General features: G+C 48.7%; 1 protein-coding gene across 2 annotated transcripts in view; it reads left to right on the top strand.

Moving 5' to 3' along the window:
- The first annotated feature begins 2,316 nt into the window (after window positions 1-2,316).
- LOC125462032 (gamma-glutamyl hydrolase-like) overlaps window positions 2,317-19,821 on the top strand; it is a 32,582-nt gene continuing 15,077 nt past the window's right edge. Inside the window, exons 1-3 of one of the 2 annotated variants that reach the window (XM_059652906.1) lie at window positions 2,317-2,393; window positions 9,234-9,381; window positions 15,817-15,848. In XM_059652906.1, coding sequence (XP_059508889.1) covers window positions 9,365-9,381; window positions 15,817-15,848 — 49 coding nt within the window. In that variant the 5' untranslated portion in view covers window positions 2,317-2,393; window positions 9,234-9,364. Of the gene's footprint in view, window positions 2,394-2,566; window positions 2,637-9,233; window positions 9,382-15,816; window positions 15,849-19,821 lie in introns of those variants that run through there. The other variant, XM_059652907.1, reaches the window with a different exon arrangement.

The raw sequence follows: 19,821 nt of genomic DNA, 5'->3' as shown, positions 1-19,821 counted from the left end.
TTGTTACACAGTAACAGGATGAGGCCATTCAGCCCATCAAACCTGTTACACAGCAACAAAAGGAGACGATTCACTCCCTCAAGTCTGTTACAGAGAACAAGAGGAGGCCATCAGCCCCTTGAGACTCAAGTACAGGAATAGAGATGGCCCTTTTGAACTGTTTTAACTGCTGATCCCTATGTTTTCAGCTCTGGAGGGAACATGATTGGAGAAATGTTTCTGTGTTGTTCCCTGCCCTTGCCTTTCAGCATTCCAGAGTGAATGTTCCCTCTGTGGACATCCCATTCCACTCCTTGATCTCTGCAATAAACGCCTCCTACCTTTCCCTACTCAAACAACTTCTTCCAGCTCCTCCCCTGTCGCTATCCACATTCTCAAACATTCCCTCCAGATGATTTCCTTGTGACTTGTTCCAATTTGCTGAACTGTATTTGTTGTACACAATGTGAAGTTCTGTACACTCTGCTCCATAGAGCAGCCCTGGCCACTCTCCCAGCCTGACCCCTGAGCTTCTGATTGCAGTGGTAAATCACACCCTCTCAGCCTCCATCCTTGACCTCGGACAGTTTCCACGGAGATCACAAGGGGCGTTGCCTTATCGTTCAATGTGGGACCTTACAGCTTTCCATATCCTGGGCAATCAGCTGCCCTCGGCTGGGTTATTATCTCCTTCCTGAGGTGCAGTGCCCAGTGCTGAATAGTGACCACCCCCTACCTTCTGTCACTACCTCACCAGTTCATAGAATCACATGATACAGAAGAGGCCCTTCAGCCCATCAGGTCGGTACTGCAACAAGTACAATACCACCTGCACTAGTCCCACTGTCCCACACTAGGCCCGTAGCCTTGAATGTTATGACACTTAAAGGGCTTATCCAAGCACTTCTAAAAGGCTGATAAAATGTGAGGCTGGATGAACACAGCAGGCCAAGCAGCATCTCAGGAGCACAAAAGCTGACGTTTCGGGCCTAGACCCTTCATCAGAGAGGGGGATGGGGGGAGGGAACTGGAATAAATAGGGAGAGAGGGGGAGGCGGACCGAAGATGGAGAGCAAAGAAGATAGGTGGAGAGGGTGTAGGTGGGGAGGTAGGGAGGGGATAGGTCAGTCCAGGGAAGACGGACAGGTCAAGGAGGTGGGATGAGGTTAGTAGGTAGCTGGGGGTGCGGCTGGGGGTGGGAGGAAGGGATGGGTGAGAGGAAGAACCGGTTAGGGAGGCAGAGACAGGTTGGACTGGTTTTGGGATGCAGTGGGTGGGGGGGAAGAGCTGGGCTGGTTGTGTGGTGCAGTGGGGGGAGGGGATGAACTGCGCTGGTTTAGGGATGCAGTGGGGGAAGGGGAGATTTTGAAACTGGTGAAGTCCACATTGATACCATATGGCTGCAGGGTTCCCAGGCGGAATATGAGTTGCTGTTCCTGCAACCTTCGGGTGGCATCATTGTGGCAGTGCAGGAGGCCCATGATGGACATGTCATCAAGAGAATGGGAGGGGGAGTGGAAATGGTTCATCAAGAGAATGGGAGGGGGAGTGGAAATGGTTCATCAAGAGAATGGGAGGGGGAGTGGAAATGGTTCATCAAGAGAATGGGAGGGGGAGTGGAAATGGTTCATCAAGAGAATGGGAGGGGGAGTGGAAATGGTTGATCAAGAGAATGGGAGGGGGAGTGGAAATGGTTGACCTCATCCCACCTCCTTGACCTGTCCGTCTTCCCTGGACTGACCTATCCCCTCCCTACCTCCCCACCTACACCCTCTCCACCTATCTTCTTTGCTCTCCATCTTCGGTCCGCCTCCCCCTCTCTCCCTATTTATTCCAGTTCCCTCCCCCCATCCCCCTCTCTGATGAAGGGTCTAGGCCCGAAACGTCAGCTTTTGTGCTCCTGAGATGCTGCTTGGCCTGCTGTGTTCATCCAGCCTCACATTTTATCATCTTGGAATCTCCAGCATCTGCAGTTCCCATTATCTCTGATACTTCTAAAAGGCTGTAAGGTTTCCTTCCACCAATAACCTCCCAGGCAGTGCATTCGAGACCCCCACAGTGTTCTGGGTGAAAAAAAAAATGCTTTTCCTCAATTTACGTTGGCTGGGAGCTCAGGGGAAATGCCAGTCTGCTTGTTCTCCAGGGGAATGTTGTGGTGCTCCTGTGTTTGTGTCTCTGTGCTGTCTGCCCCATGGGGCCTGTTTCAGCAGAAGCAGTGACACCGAACACCCACAGGGCACAGCTAATACACACACACACACACACACACACACACATACAGAGCAGCCAAGTGAAATATGAGACTTTCTCGGCCTTTTGCAGATGGAGCCGTTGCAGTGTGGTTTTGCAGGGAGCTGATGCTTATAAAGAACTGCAAAGATCGAGTCTAGTTACTGCGCCTCATAAATTCCATTGTAAGCATGGCAAAGGACTGACGCAGCTCGAAACAACTCGCTCGATGAGTCAGAACAATCGACGTGCTTTCCAGTTTGTGTTGTTGACTGTCACTCCCCTCGAGATTTCCCTGTTGTTGCCTCTTGTTCTTTCACTTCAAATCATTTGCTCGAGAAAGAATCTTGGACTTGCATTTATGTAACACCGGCTGGATGTCTGCAAGTGCTTCACGGCCAACCGAGTGGTGCATTCACCGCTTTCAAGTATGCAGTATGGATGGACAATGTATACGCAGCAAGATCCCACAAACAGCAATGTGATAAATAACCAGTCCGACCTGTCTCTGCCTCCCTAACCTGTTCTTCCTCTCACCCATCTCTTCCGCCCACCACAAGCTGCACCTCCATCTCCTACCTACTAACCTCATCCCACCTCCTTGACCTGTCCGTCTTCCCTGGACTGACCTATCCCCTCCCTACCTCCCCAACTATACTCTCCTCTCCACCTATCTTCATTTCTCTCCATCTTCGGTCTGCCTCCCCCTCTCTCCCTATTTATTCCAGAACCCTCACCCCATCCCCCTCTCTGATGAAGGGTCTAGGCCCGAAACGTCAGCTTTTGTGCTCCTGAGATGCTGCTGAGCCTGCCGTGTTCATCCAGCCTCACATTTTATTATCAATGACCAGAGAGCCTGCTTTTTGTGACCGTAGGATGGTTATTAGCCAGGACATTGTGGAGAACTTCCCTGCACTTCTGAGAAATAATGGCCATGGAACTTTTGACATTAGTCTCAGGAGGCAGTTGCCATGTGGGTTTAACGTCTCAGCTGAGGGACATAGCCAGAAATCACTCAACACCAGGTTACAGTCCAATAGGTTCATTTGAAATTGCACAAGCTCTCTGAGTACAAGATAATAAAACGTGAGGCTGGATGAACACAGCAGGCCAAGCAGCATCTCAGGAGCACAAAAGCTGACGTTTCGGGCCAAGACCCTTCATCAGAGAGGGGGATGGGGAGAGGGAACTGGAATAAATAGGGAGAGAGGGGGAGGCGGACCGAAGATGGAGAGTAAAGAAGATAGGTGGAGAGAGTATAGGTGGGGAGGTAGGGAGGGGATAGGTCAGTCCAGGGAAGACGGACAGGTCAAGGAGGTGGGATGAGGTTAGTAGGTAGATGGGGGTGCGGCTTGGGGTGGGAGGAAGGCATGGGTGAGAGGAAGAACAGGTTAGGGAGACACAGACAGGTTGGACTGGTTTTGGGATGCAGTGGGTGGAAGGGAAGAGCTGGGCTGGTTGTGTGGTGCAGTGGGGGGAGGGGACGAACTGCGCTGGTTTAGGGATGCAGTAGGGGAAGGGGAGATTTTGAAACTGGTGAAGTCCACATTGATACCATATGGCTGCAGGGTTCCCAGGCGGAATATGAGTTGCTGTTCCTGCAACCTTCGGGTGGCATCATTGTGGCACTGCAGGAAGCCCATGATGGACATGTCATCTAGAGAATGGGAGGGGGAGTGGAAATGGTTTGCGACTGGGAGGTGCAGTTGTTTGTTGCGAACTGAGCAGAGGTGTTCTGCAAAGCGGACCCCAAGCCTCCGCTTGGTTTCCCCAATGTAGAGGAAGCCGCACCGGGTACAGAGGATGCAGTATACCACATTGGCAGATGTGCAGGTGAACCTCTGCTTAATGTGGAATGTCATCTTGGGGCCTGGGATAGGGGTGAGGGAGGAGGTGTGGGGACAAGTGTAGCATTTCCTGCGGTTGCAGGGGAAGGTGCCGGGTGTGGTGTGGTTGGAGGGCAGTGTGGAGCGAACAAGGGAGTCACGGAGAGAGTGGTCTCTCCGGAAAGCAGACAGGGGTGGGGATGGAAAAATGTCTTGGGTGGTGGGGTCGGATTGTAAATGGCGGAAGTGTCGGAGGATGATGCGTTGTATCCGGAGGTTGGTAGGGTGGTGTGTGAGAACGAGGGGGATCCTCTTTGGGCTGTTGAGGCGGGGGCGGGGTGTGAGGGATGTGTTGCGGGAAATGCGGGAGACGCGGTCAAGGGCGTTCTCGACCACTGTGGGGGGAAAGTTGCGGTCCTTGAAGAACTTGGACATCTGGGATGTGCGGGAGTGGAATGCCTCATCGTGGGAGCAGATGCGGCGGAGGCGGAGGAATTGGGAATAGGGGATGGAATTTTTGCAGGAGGGTGGGTGGGAGGAGGTGTATTCTAGGTAGCTGTGGGAGTCGGTGGGCTTGAAATGGACATGTTACAAGCTGGTTGCCTGAGATGGAGACTGAGAGGTCCAGGAAGGTAAGGGATGTGCTGGAGATGGCCCAGGTGAACTGAAGGTTGGGGTGGAAGGTGTTGGTGAAGTGGATGAACTGTTCGAGCTCCTCTGGGGAGCAAGAGGCGGCGCCGATACAGTTGCAGGAGGGTGGGTGGGAGGAGCTGCAGTTCCCATTCTCTCTGAGTACAGCCGCTTTGTCAGCTGTAGTGAGAGAGAGACACAGTTTATAGGCAGAGAGACCAATGGCCAAGAGATCAAAAGATGGTGTGAGAGGAAGGTCAGGTAATAAGTCTCAGCAGGTGATCAAGAGAATTAGACAGTGAGTAATGGGTCAACAGCTGAATAACCAGCAAAGTGATGACCCCTAATCCGATCAGGTGAGGCAGAGAGATATAAAAAAAATTAAAAATAAGGTGGTGCTGGAGAAAAACTAAACTGGAATCACAGGCCGAATACAAAATTGCGCAAATTAATGATGGTAGAGAGATCATGACAATTTATCAAAGTGATGCTGTCAAAACGGGACAGTAAGGAAGGTTTTACAGATACAGAACAGCGTGGTGGGGTCATATGTAGCACGACATGAACCCAAGATCATGGTTGAGGCTTTTTTCATGGAAATGGAACTTGGCTATCCATGTCTGCCCGGCGATTCTGCGTTGTGTGTGTCAAAGGGCACCTTGGAAGACACTTACTGGAAGACAGGAGGCCGAATGTCCTTGTCCGCTGAAGTGTTCCCCGACTGGGAGGGAGCATTCCTGTCTGGCGAGTGTTGTGTTGTCATAGCGGCTGCATGGCTTTGCCGATACACCATGCCTCGGGGCATCTTTGCCTGCGGCTTATGACATAGACAATGTTGGCCACGTCACGTGAGTACCCGCCTGGAATATGGTGATCCCACTTGTGATGGTAGTGTCCGTGCTGATGACTGACATGTGTTGCAGAGGATGCCATGACTGGGTTGTATAGTGTGGTGGTCGATGTTGTCCTGAAGGCTGGGCAGTTTGCTGCGAACGATGGCCTGTTCAAGGTTTGGCGGTTGTTTAAAGGCAAGAAGTGGAAGTGTGGGGAAGCCTTGGTGAGATGATCATTGTCATCGATGACATGCTGACGGCTGCAAAGAACGTGACATAGTTCAGGGGAAGGGTACTCTATCAGTCATATCTTGTGTCCATCTTCTGAGGAGGCCATTGCAGCTTTTCGCTTTCATCAGAACTGGCAATCGACGAGTTGAGTATCATATCCAGTTCTTACGAGGGTGTCTGTAGTGTTCCTGGTTATTCAGTTGTCTGTATATTTCTTTGAGGTAGTCCATTCTATTCTGTATGATGATGGCTCCTCCTTTGTCTGCTGCTCTGATGATAGTGTTGGGATTGGCCTTGAGAGCACAGATGGCGTTCTACTGTGCTTGGGTGACATTCTGCACTTCCTCGCGTGTGTGACTGATGACTCTGGTGATCACCCATCTCCTGATGTCTTGAGCAGACATGTCAAGCCCAGGGCAGCGGCCTTCTGGATGAGCCCAATCCAACTCTTTCTTCTTTGGTCGCTGCACCATGGATCTCACTGCTGACAATCCTGGGGTTTAAGGCTCCGGGAATTCTTCCATAAACCCCAGGATGTCAGGAGCGAACCCAATGAGACAACAGTTGACAAAGAGATCCATGGTGCAATGAACAAATAAGAAGGAGTCGAACTGGACCTCTCTGGAAGGCCCCTGACCTAGCTCCATGTGTTTGCTCAAGACATCAGGAGATGAGTGAACACCAGAGTCATCAGCCACATTCGAACCCACTGTGCAAGGAGCCCCCGGCTACTGTCACAACACCAAAGATCTCTTACAGAAACTCAGCGCCCTTGGACCAAGAGCAGTCCTCATCACAATGGACATTTCGTAACTCTACACCAGCATCCCCCATGACGATGGCATCGCTGCAACAGCCTCAGTACTTAGAACCAAAAACTGCCAATTTCCAGACACCATCCTACAACTCGTCCACTTTATCCTTGACCGCAACATCTTCACTTTCGACAATCAGTTCTTCATCCAGACACATGGAACAGCCATGGGAACCAAATTTGCAACCCAGTATGGCAACATTTGCATCCAGAAGTTCAAGCAAGGCTTCTTTGCTGTGCACAAGGTACATTGATGACATTTTCTTTCTTTGGACTTATGGTGAGGAATCACTGAAACAAGTACATAGCAATACCAACAAGTTTCATAACACCATCAAACTTACCGTGGACTACTCTTCACAATTAGTCTCATTCTAAGACACACGTGTCTCCAACAAGGACAGACACACCAGTACCTCACTCAATCATAAACCCAAGGATAACTTCAGAATGCTGCACTTCTCTAGCTTCCACCCTAAATATATTAAAGAAGCCATCCCCTACAGACAAGACCTGCAAATACACAGGATCTGCTCAGATGAGGAGGAACACGACAGACACCTGAAGGTTTTGAAGGATACCCTTATAAGAATGGGATGTGATGCTCGACTCATTGATCACCAGTTCTGACATGCCACAGTGAAAAACTGCAATGACCTCCTCAGAAGACAGACACAGGACATGACCGATAGAGTACTCTTCATTTTCCAGTACTTCCACGGAGTAGAGAAACTATGCCATGTTCTTCGCGGCCTTCAACACGTCATTGATGATGATGAGCATCTCACCAAGGTCGTCCCTACGTCTCCATTTCTCACCTTCAAATAGACCATTGTTTGCAGCAAACTACACAGCCTTCAGGATAACATCAACTACAACACCACACAACCCTGTCACAGCAACCTCTGCAAGACATGTTGGATCATCGACATGGAAGCTACCATCACACATGGGAACACCACCCAACGCATACACAGTAGATACTCATGTGACTCGGCCAATGTTGTCTATCTTATACGCTGCAGGCAAAGATACTTCGAGGCATGGTACAATGGCAAAGCCACGCAGACGCTACGACAACAGATGAATGGACACTGAAATAATTGGAGGGCTGGTGGAATGTTTAAAGTGAGGTACAGAAAGGAATCAAAAAGGCTAATCGCACAGTCAAGGCCTCGTCTGGAGTATGTGTTCAATTCTCAGTCTCTGGAAATACTGGCCACCTGAATAATGTCAGGGTTGACTAGTCCACTAGCCACTGACACTTGAACTCCAATGCCAATTTTTCACCCTATCCCAGCCCCTAATCCTGACTTCAGAACTCCATCTGAATCACACAATGGAATTCCACAAAAGGGATTGCCCATTAGATAGGAAGGCGCATGAATGATTGTTGGTTCATGTGGGTGAATCAAACATTACTTGCATTCTGAGCATTCCTGTGTTTTTAATTCTCTACGAATTATCCTCAAACGGGAAACGAATAGTCAGAAATGACACAACGTTAGCTCCAGAAACAGAAGTAAACAAAATTACTAAATGATTTAGAGAAACAGCTGAAACACAAACCGTGCCTCACCCCCCTGCCATACGGTTGGGGGTGGTAGTGGGAAGCGGATTTCCCAGGAGGAGGTTTTGTGAAGGGCTGTAACAGGAGGTCTGGGGAAGGAGTGAGGGGTCAGACAGGGGGCAGCTCACCCATGGTGGTATTGGTTGGCACCTGGGGTTAGGGCAGGAGGATAGTGTGGCACGATAAGAGTTGGTGACAGTTGCCGCACACAGAAATAGTCACTGGAATTTACGGCAAGTTACGCTTCCTTTCTGCAGGAATGTCTGGTTCCACAAGACTTCCTGAAAGCGTTCAGTGAAGAGCAACGTGAATCGTACAAGAGTTTGCAAAACAATTGCGTAGAGGATGTGAGGTTTTTTTTGCATGCGGCAACTTCTGTTGGTCCGGAATAAGTTGCAAGAGCAGTAGAAGCAGGTTCAATAGTAACTTGAACATGAAAGAATTGGAGGGCTGTGTGGAACAACAGTTGGGGAGTGCGACAGGCAGAACAGCTCGAATGAGGAACCAGCACAGATACGAGGGGCAGGCAGTGTCATTCTGTGCCATGTTGTTCCGTCATTATATTGTTAACATATTTCAACAAATACTTTGTTGCATCGCTCCTTTCAGTCTGTTGGAGAACCTATAAATTAAGCTGACTGCATGTTCACACTTGAATTTCATAAGCAGGGCGGTTTTGCTGGAAAAAGTGACCCCCTTCCTGTGAGAATCTAGAATGAGGGTTATGGTTTAAATGTAAGGAGGCTTCCATTTCAGATGGAGGTGAGGAGGAATTTGTTCTCCTAAAGGCTCATTACTGATTGGAATTCTCCCTGCTGAACATATTTAAGGCTGGGTTAGTCCTATTTTCACCTACAAGGGAATCAAAAGTTATCAGGGACCAGGAAAGTGGAGTTGAAGTAACAATCAGGTCAGCCGAGATCCCGTTCAATGGCAGAGTAGGGTCGATACGTTGAATGGCCTACACCCACTTTTATTTCTCATGTTCCTATTTTGTCCTCGTCTGTTAAACACTGAGCGAGGCTTTGATTAATCTGAGCACCTTCAAGTAACCTTGTGAAATGAGCTCAAAATTTCTCGGGTGAAGAAAGAGTTAAAAGATTTACTCTGTGATTTCCCAGACTGTGACATTACAAGGAACTCCCTTCGATTGCTGCCAATATATACAGCTTCCTGTCTCCGAGAATCATTCAATTCCTGATCCGTGTGAAGGAACTCCCTCAGAGCTCCCCTCACCAGCAAAGAAACGACCATGAATGGACTGACCAAGTGAGTGGTTTGGTTTAACTCTGGAGCTTTGTCTGATGGGTGGTGGAGGGTTGTTGGTGTGGTGTGGTGGTTTATACTGTCTCTGTGTTGGCGACAGTGTTTTTCCCATTGTTTACAATGCTGGGCACTGCCAGAGAGTTTGTGCTGAATTCAATAACTGCAAATAAACTGGCTGCATTTCTCAGATTAAAGCCAGAGTGTATTGGAGCTCAGGTGGAGTGGGGTCTCGGATAGACCCAGGTCTCGGATAGACTGGGATCTCAGGTAAATTGGGATTTCAGATAAAGTGAGATCTTAGCTAAAATAAGATCTCGGTTAGACTGGGATCATGGTTAAACTAAGAGCTCAGGTAGATTGGAACCTTAGACTGGGATCTCAGGTAGATTGGGATCTCAGGTAGTTTGGGATCTCATACAGGTTGAGATCTCGTACAGGCTGGGATCTCGTACTGACTGGAATCTCAGGAAATGACTGTTGATTGTTGTTAAAAACTCATCTAGTTCATAAAAGTCCTTGACCAGCACTTGAATGAAGCACTGAGACTGGCAGCACAGAGAATGTACTCTGGGAGAGGAATTTCATTGTCCATCACCCAGAGTGACTCAGCAGCAGTAGCATGGATCAAATTGGTTGGGTCCTAAAGGACATTCCTGCCCAACTGGGCCTACAGCAGATGGTGAGGGAACCAACAAGAGGGAAAAACATACCTGACCTCATCCTTACCAATCTGCCAGCTGCAGATGCATCTGTTCATGACAGTATCAATAGGGTGACCATTGCACAGTCCTTGTAGAGACAAAGTCACTCCTCACATTGAGAATAACCTCCATCTTGTTGTGTGCTAAATGAGACAGACTTCAAACACATCTAGCAATTCAAGACTGGGCATCCATGAGATGCTGTGGGCCATAAACAGCAGCAGAATTATACTCCAGCACAATCTGCAACCTCGTGACACCCCATATCCTCCACTCAATCATTACCATCAAGCCAGGGGGTCAACTCTGGTTCAATGGAGAGTGCCAGGAACAGCATCAGGCAGACTTGCAAATGAAGCGTTAACCTGGTGAAGCTACCAAACAGGACTACCTATACACCAAACAGCATAAGCTGTGTGGGATAGACTGAACTAAGCAATCCCACAGCCATCAGATCAGATTTACGTTCTGCAGTCGTGCTACATTCAGTGATCAAAGGCGGGAGACAATTAAACACCTCACTGGAGAAGAAAATTCCACAAATGTCATAGAATTTCTACAGTGAGGAAGCAAGCCATTCAGCCCATTAAATGCACACCAACCCTCTGAAGATCATTCCAACCAGACCCATCCCCAGTAACTCTTCATTTCCCATGGCCAATCCACATAACCTGCGCATCTTTGGACAATGGGAGGAAACCCACACAGACACAGGGAGAATGGGCCAACACCACATAGGCAGTTGCCTGAGGGTGGAGTTGAAACCGGGTCCCTAGTGCTGCAAGACAGCAGCGTTTACCACTGAGTCACTGTGCTAGTTGGGTCACACTTCAATGAGACTGATCACATCCTGTGTTGCAAGGATAGCTGTAACTCAGGTAGACACAGATTGTGGTCTGAGAGATAATGGGAACTGCAGATGCTGGAGAATCCAAGATAACAAAGTGTGGAGCTGGATGAACACAGCAGGCCCAGCAGCATCTCAGGAGCACAAAAGCTGACGTTTCAGGCCTAGACCCTTCATCAGAGAGGGGGATGGGGTGAGGGTTCTGGAATAAATAGGGAGAGAGGGGGAGGCGGACCGAAGATGGAGAGAAAATAAGATAGGTGGAGAGGAGAGTATAGGTGGGGAGGTAGGGAGGGGATAGGTCAGTCCAGGGAAGACGGACAGGTCAAGGAGGTGGGATGAGGTTAGTAGGTAGATGGGGGTGCGGCTTGGGGTGGGAGGAAGGGATGGGTGAGAGGAAGAACAGGTTAGGGAGGCAGAGACAGGTTGGACTGGTTTTGGGATGCAGTGGGTGGAAGGGAAGAGCTGGGCTGGTTGTGTGGTGCAGTGGGGGAAGGGGACGAACTGGGCTGGTTTAGGGATGCGGTGGGGGAAGGGGAGATTTTGAAACTGGTGAAGTCCACATTGATACCATATGGCTGCCGGGTTCCCAGGCGGAATATGAGTTGCTGTTCCTGCAACCTTCGGGTGGCATCATTGTGGCACTGCAGGAGGCCCATGATGGACATGTCATCTAAAGAATGGGAGGGGGAGTGGAAATGGTTTGCGACTGGGAGGTGCAGTTGTTTGTTGCGAACTGAGCGGAGGTGTTCTGCGAAGTGGTCCCCAAGCCTCCGCTTGGTTTCCCCAATGTAGAGGAAGCCACACCGAGTACAGTGGATGCAGTATACCACATTGGCAGATGTGCAGGTGAACCTCTGCTTAATGTGGAATGTCATCTTGGGGCCTGGGATAGCCAAACTCGTCCTCACCCTCAACAACTTCTCTTTTGACTCCTCCCACTTCCTACAGACTAAGGGGGTGGCCATGAGCACCCGCATGGGCCCCAGCTATGCCTGCCTCTTTGTAGGTTACGTGGAACAGTCCCTCTTCCGCACCTACACAGGCCCCAAACCCCACCTCTTCCTCCGGTACATTGAAGACTGTATCGGCGCCGCCTCTTGCTCCCCAGAGGAGCTCGAACAGTTCATCCACTTCACCAACACCTTCCACCCCAACCTTCAGTTCACCTGGGCCATCTCCAACACATCCCTCACCTTCCTGGACCTCTCAGTCTCCATCTCAGGCAACCAGCTTGTAACTAATGTCCATTTCAAGCCCACCAACTCCCACAGCTACCTAGAATACACCTCCTCCCACCCATCCTCCTGCAAAAATTCCATCCCCTATTCCCAATTCCTCTGCCTCCGCTGCATCTGCTCCCACGATAAGACATTCCACTCCCGCACATCCCAGATGTCCAAGTTCTTCAAGGACCGCAACTTTCCCCCCTACAGTGATCGAGAACGCCCTTGACCGCATCTCCCGTATTTTCCGCAACACATCCCTCACACCCCGCCCCCGCCTCAACGGCCCAAAGAGGATCCCCCTCATTCTCACACACCACCCCACCAACCTCCGGATACAACGCATCATCCTCCAACACTTCCACCATCTACAATCCGACCCCACCACCCTAGACAGTTTTCCATGCCCACCCCTGTCTGCCTTCCGGAGAGACCACTCTCTCCGTGACTCCCTTGTTCGCTCCACACTGCCCTCCAACCACACCACACCCGGCACCTTCCCCTGCAACCGCAGGAAATGCTACACTTGCCCCCACACCTCCTCCCTCACCCCTATCCCAGGCCCCAAGATGACTTTCCACATTAAGCAGAGGTTCACCTGCACATCTGCCAATGTGGTATACTGCATTCACTGTACCCGGAGCGGCTTCCTCTACATTGGGGAAACCAAGCGGAGGCTTGGGGACCGCTTTGCAGAACACCTCCGCTCAGTTCGCAACAAACAACTGCACCTCCCAGTCGCAAACCATTTCCACTCCCCCTCCCATTCTTTAGATGACATGTCCATCCTGGGCCTCCTGCAGTGCCACAATGATGCCACCCGAAGGTTGCAGGAACAGCAACTCATATTCCGCCTGGGAACCCTGCAGCCTAATGGTATCAATGTGGGCTTCACCAGTTTCAAAATCTCCCCTTCCCCCACCGCATGCCAAAACCAGCCCAGTTCGTCCCCTCCCCCCACTGCACCACACAACCAGCCCAGCTCTTCCCCTCCACCCACTGCATCCCAAAACCAGTCCAACCTGTCCGTGCCTCCCTAACCTGTTCTTCCTCTCACCCATCCCTTCCTCCCACCCCAAGCCGCACCCCCATCTACCTACTAACCTCATCCCACCTCCTTGACCTGTCCGTCCTCCCTGGACTGACCTATCCCCTCCCTACCTCCCCACCTGTACTCTCTCCACCTATCTTCTTTTCTCTCCATCTTCGGTCCGCCTCCCCCTCTCTCCCTATTTATTCCAGAACCCTCACCCCATCCCCCTCTCTGATGAAGGGTCTTGGCCCGAGCGTCAGCTTTTGTGCCCCTGAGATGCTGCTGAGCCTGCTGTGTTCATCCAGCCTCACATTTTATTATCACAGATTGTGGTATGCTTCACTGGGATATGATCATCTTCTGAGTGAAGAACTTTTGCCCTTGAATGTGTCTTTATGATCCACTTGAAACATTGTACCTTCCATTCTAAAAATAGAACTTCTTTTCACTAAGTCTGTGGAATTATCACTAGATTTATTTGACACATATTCAAAATATTAAACTTCAGCCCATTTCGTGGGATACATCAGCAGAAACTGCACAATGAAGACAGTCCAGGCCAGGAGGTGTATAATGTCTTTTTTTGTGTCGTTTGCTTATTAAACACTAATTAAGTAATGTCCCCGTCCTCAATGATGGAGGTGTTCGGCATTTCATTGTAAAAGACAAGATTGAATCATTCGTAACACATTTCAGCCGGAAGGGCTGAGTGGATGATGTATCTCGGCCTCCTCCAGGTATCCGCGATATCATTGATGCCAGTTTCAGCCAATTCGATTCACTCCATGTGATATCAAACAGCTAAAGACAAAGGATACGGCAAAGTCTATGGCCCCTGACAACTTTCTAGCAATGGTACTGAAGACATGCACTCCAGAACCAGTGGCACCCTTAGCCAAATTATTCCAGTGCAGTTACAACAATGTGGCAAATTGGCCAGGTGTGCCCTATCCACAAAAACCAGGACAAATCCAACCCAGAGATAATGGGAACTGCAGATGCTGGAGATTCCAAGATAATAAAATGTGAGGCTGGATGAACACAGCAGGCCAAGCAGCATCTCAGGAGCACAAAAGCTGACGTTTCGGGCCTAGACCCTTCATCAGAGAGGGGGATGGGGGGAGGGAACTGGAATAAATAGGGAGAGAGGGGGAGGCGGACCGAAGATGGAGAGTAAAGAAGATAGGTGGAGAGAGTGTAGGTGGGGAGGTAGGGAGGGGATAGGTCAGTCCAGGGAAGACGGACAGGTCAAGGAGGTGGGATGAGGTTAGTAGGTAGATGGGGGTGCGGCTTGGGGTGGGAGGAAGGGATGGGTGAGAGGAAGCTACCTACTAACCTCATCCCACCTCCTTGACCTGTCCGTCTTCCCTGGACTGACCTATCCCCTCCCTACCTCCCCACCTACACTCTCTCCACCTATCTTCTTTACTCTCCATCTTCGGTCCGCCTCCCCCTCTCTCCCTATTTATTCCAGTTCCCTCCCCCCATCCCCCTCTCTGATGAAGGGTCTAGGCCCGAAACGTCAGCTTTTGTGCTCCTGAGATGCTGCTTGACCTGCTGTGTTCATCCAGCCTCACATTTTATTATCCACAAATCCAACCCAGCCAACTATTGTCCTATCAGTCTACTCTCATCAGCAAAGTGATGGAAAATGCCATAAACACTGCTATCAAGCAGCACTTACTCAGCAGTCATCGGATGTGGCCAATCCATCCTTGTCTAACTAGCAACACTATAACCCATGAAAGGACGTGAAAGTGGTCACCGAGCAGGTTACTAAATGCTGTGGTAGAATGTGTTTGCATTGAGCTGGATCATTCAGGGCCTGAGCATGTAGCCCACAGAGTTTCAGTAAGTGATAGGAGCCATCAGACAGTATTCCATGTCACATAAACAGAAGTTGCTGGAAAAGCCCACGGGTCTGACGGCATCTGTGAGGAGAAAATTACAGTTAACATTTCAGGTCGGGTGACCCCCTTCCTCAGACCTTCCTGAGTTCTGAGGAAGGGTCACGAGACCCAAAACATTAACTCTGATTTTCTCTTCACAGGTGCTGCCGGACCTGTTGAGCTTTTCTGGCAACTTTTGTTTTTGTTGCTGATTTACGGCATCCGCAGTTCTTTTGGTTTTTATTCAGTATTCTGTGTAGCTTCCTCAACCTTGGGTTTTGAGCTGTAGGGTGAGGCTGAGCAGGCTGGGGCATTTTCCCTACAGTGTTGGAGGCTGAGGGATGACTTTATAGTGGTTTTGAAAATCATGAGGGGCATGGAGTGGGTGAATAGCCAGGGTAGGGGAGTTCAAAACTAGTGGGCATGGGTTTAAGATGAGAGGGGAAAGATTTAAAAGGGCCCTAAAGGGTAACTTTTTCATGCAGAAAATGGTGCATGTATGGAGTAAGCTGCCAGAGGAAGTGGTGGAGGCTGGTACAATTTTATTACAACATTTAAAAGGCATCTGGATGCGTATATGAATAGGAAGGGCTTAAAGGGATATGGGCCAAATGCTGCCAGAAGGGACTAGATTAATTTAGGATATCTGGTTGGCACAGTTGGGTTGGACCTTAAGGTCTGTGTTTGTGCAGTACAAGTCTGTATCAAGAGGAAGCTCATTCTTTTCTCTTTACTTTGCCAGGACTGAAACTCTGAATGACAGACCAGTGATCGGTGAGTGATCCCAATACCTCTACCGCCTTCATGCTGAGGAACAGGCTGATCCAGGCTTTGGGTGAACTGAGGCAACAGGTTCCAGCAAGGGCCACCTCATCACACAGTCAGGGGAGAGGGACAGAGAAGATTGGAGAAGAACATTTGGGAGATATGGAAAATGAGATGGATAGAAAAGAGACAGCGTGTGAGGGAGAATGTGAACATAGAAGCTAATATGGAGATGTGCACCAATACGACAACAACAATTAAAGTTAATATAGAACCTTTGATGTATTAAAATGCCTCAATGCACTGCTCAAGAGCAATTATAAAACACAGTATGACAATAGCAACACGAGGAGATATTAGGTCAGAAATCAAAGCTTAGTGGAAGAGATTGGTGTTAAATAGAATCTTTAAGGAAGGGCGTGAGGGGGAGGTGTAGGGAAGGATTTCCAGAGTTTGGGGCCAAGGCAACTAGAAGCACAGCCACCAATGGTGTTGTGCTTAAAATTGGGAATGTAGAGGTACCCAGCTTGTAGTGCGGTGTTATGGCTAAATTACTATAAACTACCTTTAATTTGTCTGCTGAGTACAAAATTTCGCCAACAATGGGAAGTGTTGGCCCAATGGTGTTTTTTCTGGATTGTTAATCCTCAGGTAATGTTCTGGGGACCTGGGTTTGAATCCCACCATGGCAGATGGTGGAATTTGAGTTCAATAAGAATCTGGAATCAAGAGCCTGATGATGACCATAAAACCATTGCCAATTGTTGGAAAAACCCATTTGGCTTGCTAATGTCCTTTAGGGAAGGAAACTGCCATCTTTACCTTGTCGAGCCTACATGGTGACTCCCAAACCCAAAACAATGTGGTTGATTCTGAACTGCCGTCTGGGCAATTAGGGATAGACAATAAATGCTGGCCTAGCCAACGATGCTCACAATCCATGAATGAATAATTATTTAATCTTTATTGCTTGTGGCAACCTTAATAAGACCCCACAAGTAGCTATGACTCCAGCCAACAAGGATGTGCCCGGAGTTCAATCCTTGTGCAGTGTTGTTCTCCAGAGCTCTGATCCCAAGGAATCCTGGAATTGTATTATTTTACAGTTTTATGAGAGTATTGATGATCCTTTGGATTCTTTCATCCATAATATTGGCCACTCCTTTGATACTATTGAATCTTCATGTTGTCTTCTTATTAGAGTAGCTTCTTTGTTCCTTCTTACACTGGGCATCGAATTGTCCGTTTGAAGACACACTTTCCTGCAGTTAACTCCTTAAGTTCTTCTGAATTTTGTCATTGTGGCATAAGGCAACCATTTAGCAAGTGTATTAAAACCATTTTGTTGATATAACTTTGACTCCTTATTCTCCCAGATATGCCTAATTGCTTTCAATTCCTATATAGGTTTGTCATTGTCCCTTAACAGTTAATTCCAGACAAGTACAGTTATTAAAATTCTGAAGTTTACACTATCACAACAGATATTTGAAAGGGTTATGAGATTGAAGGACATTGCAGAAATAGGACTGAGACCAGGGAGGGATGTGAAAACAAAGATGAGAATTTTAAATTTGTGATGGTACTAAACAAATGTTGGTCAGCAAGTTCAAGGGTGACAGGGAAATGGGATGCAAAACAAGTTAAGACATGTTCGTAGAATCCCTACAGTGTGGGAACAGGCCATTCAGCCTATTGAATCCAATACCAACCCTCTGAACAGCACCTAACTGCATACCTTTGGTCTATGGGAGGAAATCAGAGCAAACCCACGCAGACACAGTGAGAATATGCAAACTCCACACAGACAGTTGCCTGAGGGTGGAATCAAACCGAGGTCCCTGGTGCTGTGAGATAGCAATGCTAACCACTGAGCCGCCGTGCTGCCCTGTGGTAGAGTTTTAGATGGCCTTTATTTTATTGAGAGGAGAATGTGGGAACACACAGGAATGTTACTGGATGAGTCAAGTCCAGAATGACAGAGGCAGGAATGAAAGTTTCAACAGCAGATGGACTGAGGTAGAGAAAGGTTTGGTGATGTCACAGCGGTAGAAATAGGAGATGAAGGTATGAAATACCATTGAAAGCTCATCCTGGCATCAGATTGGCTTAAACTGAAACTGTTGCTGGGAAGAAGGATGGAGTTACTCTTTCGGGAATGCAATTTGGAATGGAGACCGAAAAAGATAACTTCAGGTTTCCAGAAGCTATGCAGGTTGGATAAGCAGTCTGCTCATTTCAGGACAACAGGAGAGGTGGAGAAAAGTGAATTAGAGCTGGGAGTTATCATTGCACATACAGACTCTGACACTGAGAACGGCACGGAGATATAGAAGGGAGATTGATCCTTTGGGACACCAGAGGTAAATGATGTGTGAAAAGGAAGGCAAGCCGTTATAAGTGATTCTCTGCTAGGATCAGTTAAGAATGGAAACGGGTGACAGCACTCCCTCCCAGCCAGATGATAGCGAGGAGGTGTTGGAGGAGGACTGTGTGGTCACTGTGTCAGGAGGACAAGTCTACGACAGTCACAACACACAGAATGTCATTGGTGAGTTTGATAAGCGGCATTTCAGTACTGTCGCAATGGAATAAACCTGATTGGAGGGATTCAAAGATTGGATTCCTGGAAAGATGAGAACGATTTGGGGGGTAGCAACATGTTTAAGGACCTTGGTGATGAATACGAAGTTGAAGGTGGGGCACTAGTTTGCAAACAGAAACAGTCAAGGGTTGGTTTTGTGAGGAGAGGGTGATGTCGGCGGGTTAAAAAGAGAGAGTGACAACACCTGAACAGAGAGAATTGTTTACAATATCGGGAAACATGGAGGTTACAAGGGGAAGTCAGGCAGTGTTCAGTGGGAAGAAGGTGAAGGGAACATAAGATGGGTCTAATGGACAGGTTGAACTCAGAGAAGGTGAGAACAGGTAAACTAGAGAAAGATGTGAGGTCAGGGCGGAGTTGGGGGTGGGGATGAATTGAAGGGTGTTTGGTCAGGAGGGTGAGTGGGAGGGAGTGACACAGCAGAGACAGGCGAGGGGACTGTCTCAATCTTAGTGACAAAAAAACTCCATGAGCTCTTCACACTTGTTATTGGAGGAGAGGCTGGTGGGATCAGGGTGGGGGTCAAAGGTCATGTTGGGGTCAGGGCTGAGACATTTAAGAAGACCATTTGCTGTCGAGAAAGGAAGCTGGGGTTACCTTTGAAATCCCGGGTGAACCTGGAATAGTGAGCAGTTTGGGAGGAATAGAGAGCTCGATAATATTTTACATGGTCCAATTATATCTGCCAATGGATGATTAAACTAATCACAGGCCTAATTCCAAATGGGAATGTTCTACACTGATACCCACCAAGGGACCCTCAGAGCAACTTACATAGGCTGATAGCCAGGGTGCTGATGATTTTGATCTCTGGTTTGTGCCTTCATCATAAGAACCAATTTCCTGCCCAATGATATTGCCCACTCCTATTTCAGCTCATCTATTGCTCAGCTCTCATTCATGCCTTTGCTTCCTCTACACTTCACTAGTCCAGCTTACTCCTGCCTGCCCCACCCTATTCTACCCTCCAGAAATCAATTATCTAATGCCCTACTGATCAGTGGCCCAACGCAGACCAGGTCTCCTTCTCTTGCCGCCCCCTGTTCTCACTGCCTGACATTGGCTCCTAGAACAACATCTTCTCTGTTTTGAAACTGTCATACTCATTTTCAAACACTTGCATCCCCGATCCCTCCCTGTCTCTGCAATCTCCTCCAGCCCCCACAACCACCTGGGATATCTGCGCTCCTCTAATTCCACCCTCTTGACCATCCCTAATCCTTATACCCATTCTGAACAAAGCCACCATTGGCAGCCCTATCTTCAGTTTCTGAAGTCCCAAGAGCTGGACTACCTCCTTACAACTCTTCTCCCTCTCTCTTTATATCACTTGTCTCCTAATTCATGCTCCTTAAGACTCACCTCTTTCACCAAGAT

Source organism: Stegostoma tigrinum, chromosome 20, assembly GCF_030684315.1.
Source record: "Stegostoma tigrinum isolate sSteTig4 chromosome 20, sSteTig4.hap1, whole genome shotgun sequence".
In the NCBI taxonomy this organism is placed as follows: domain Eukaryota; kingdom Metazoa; phylum Chordata; class Chondrichthyes; order Orectolobiformes; family Stegostomatidae; genus Stegostoma; species Stegostoma tigrinum.
This window is presented reverse-complemented; position numbering and strand designations above follow the sequence as displayed.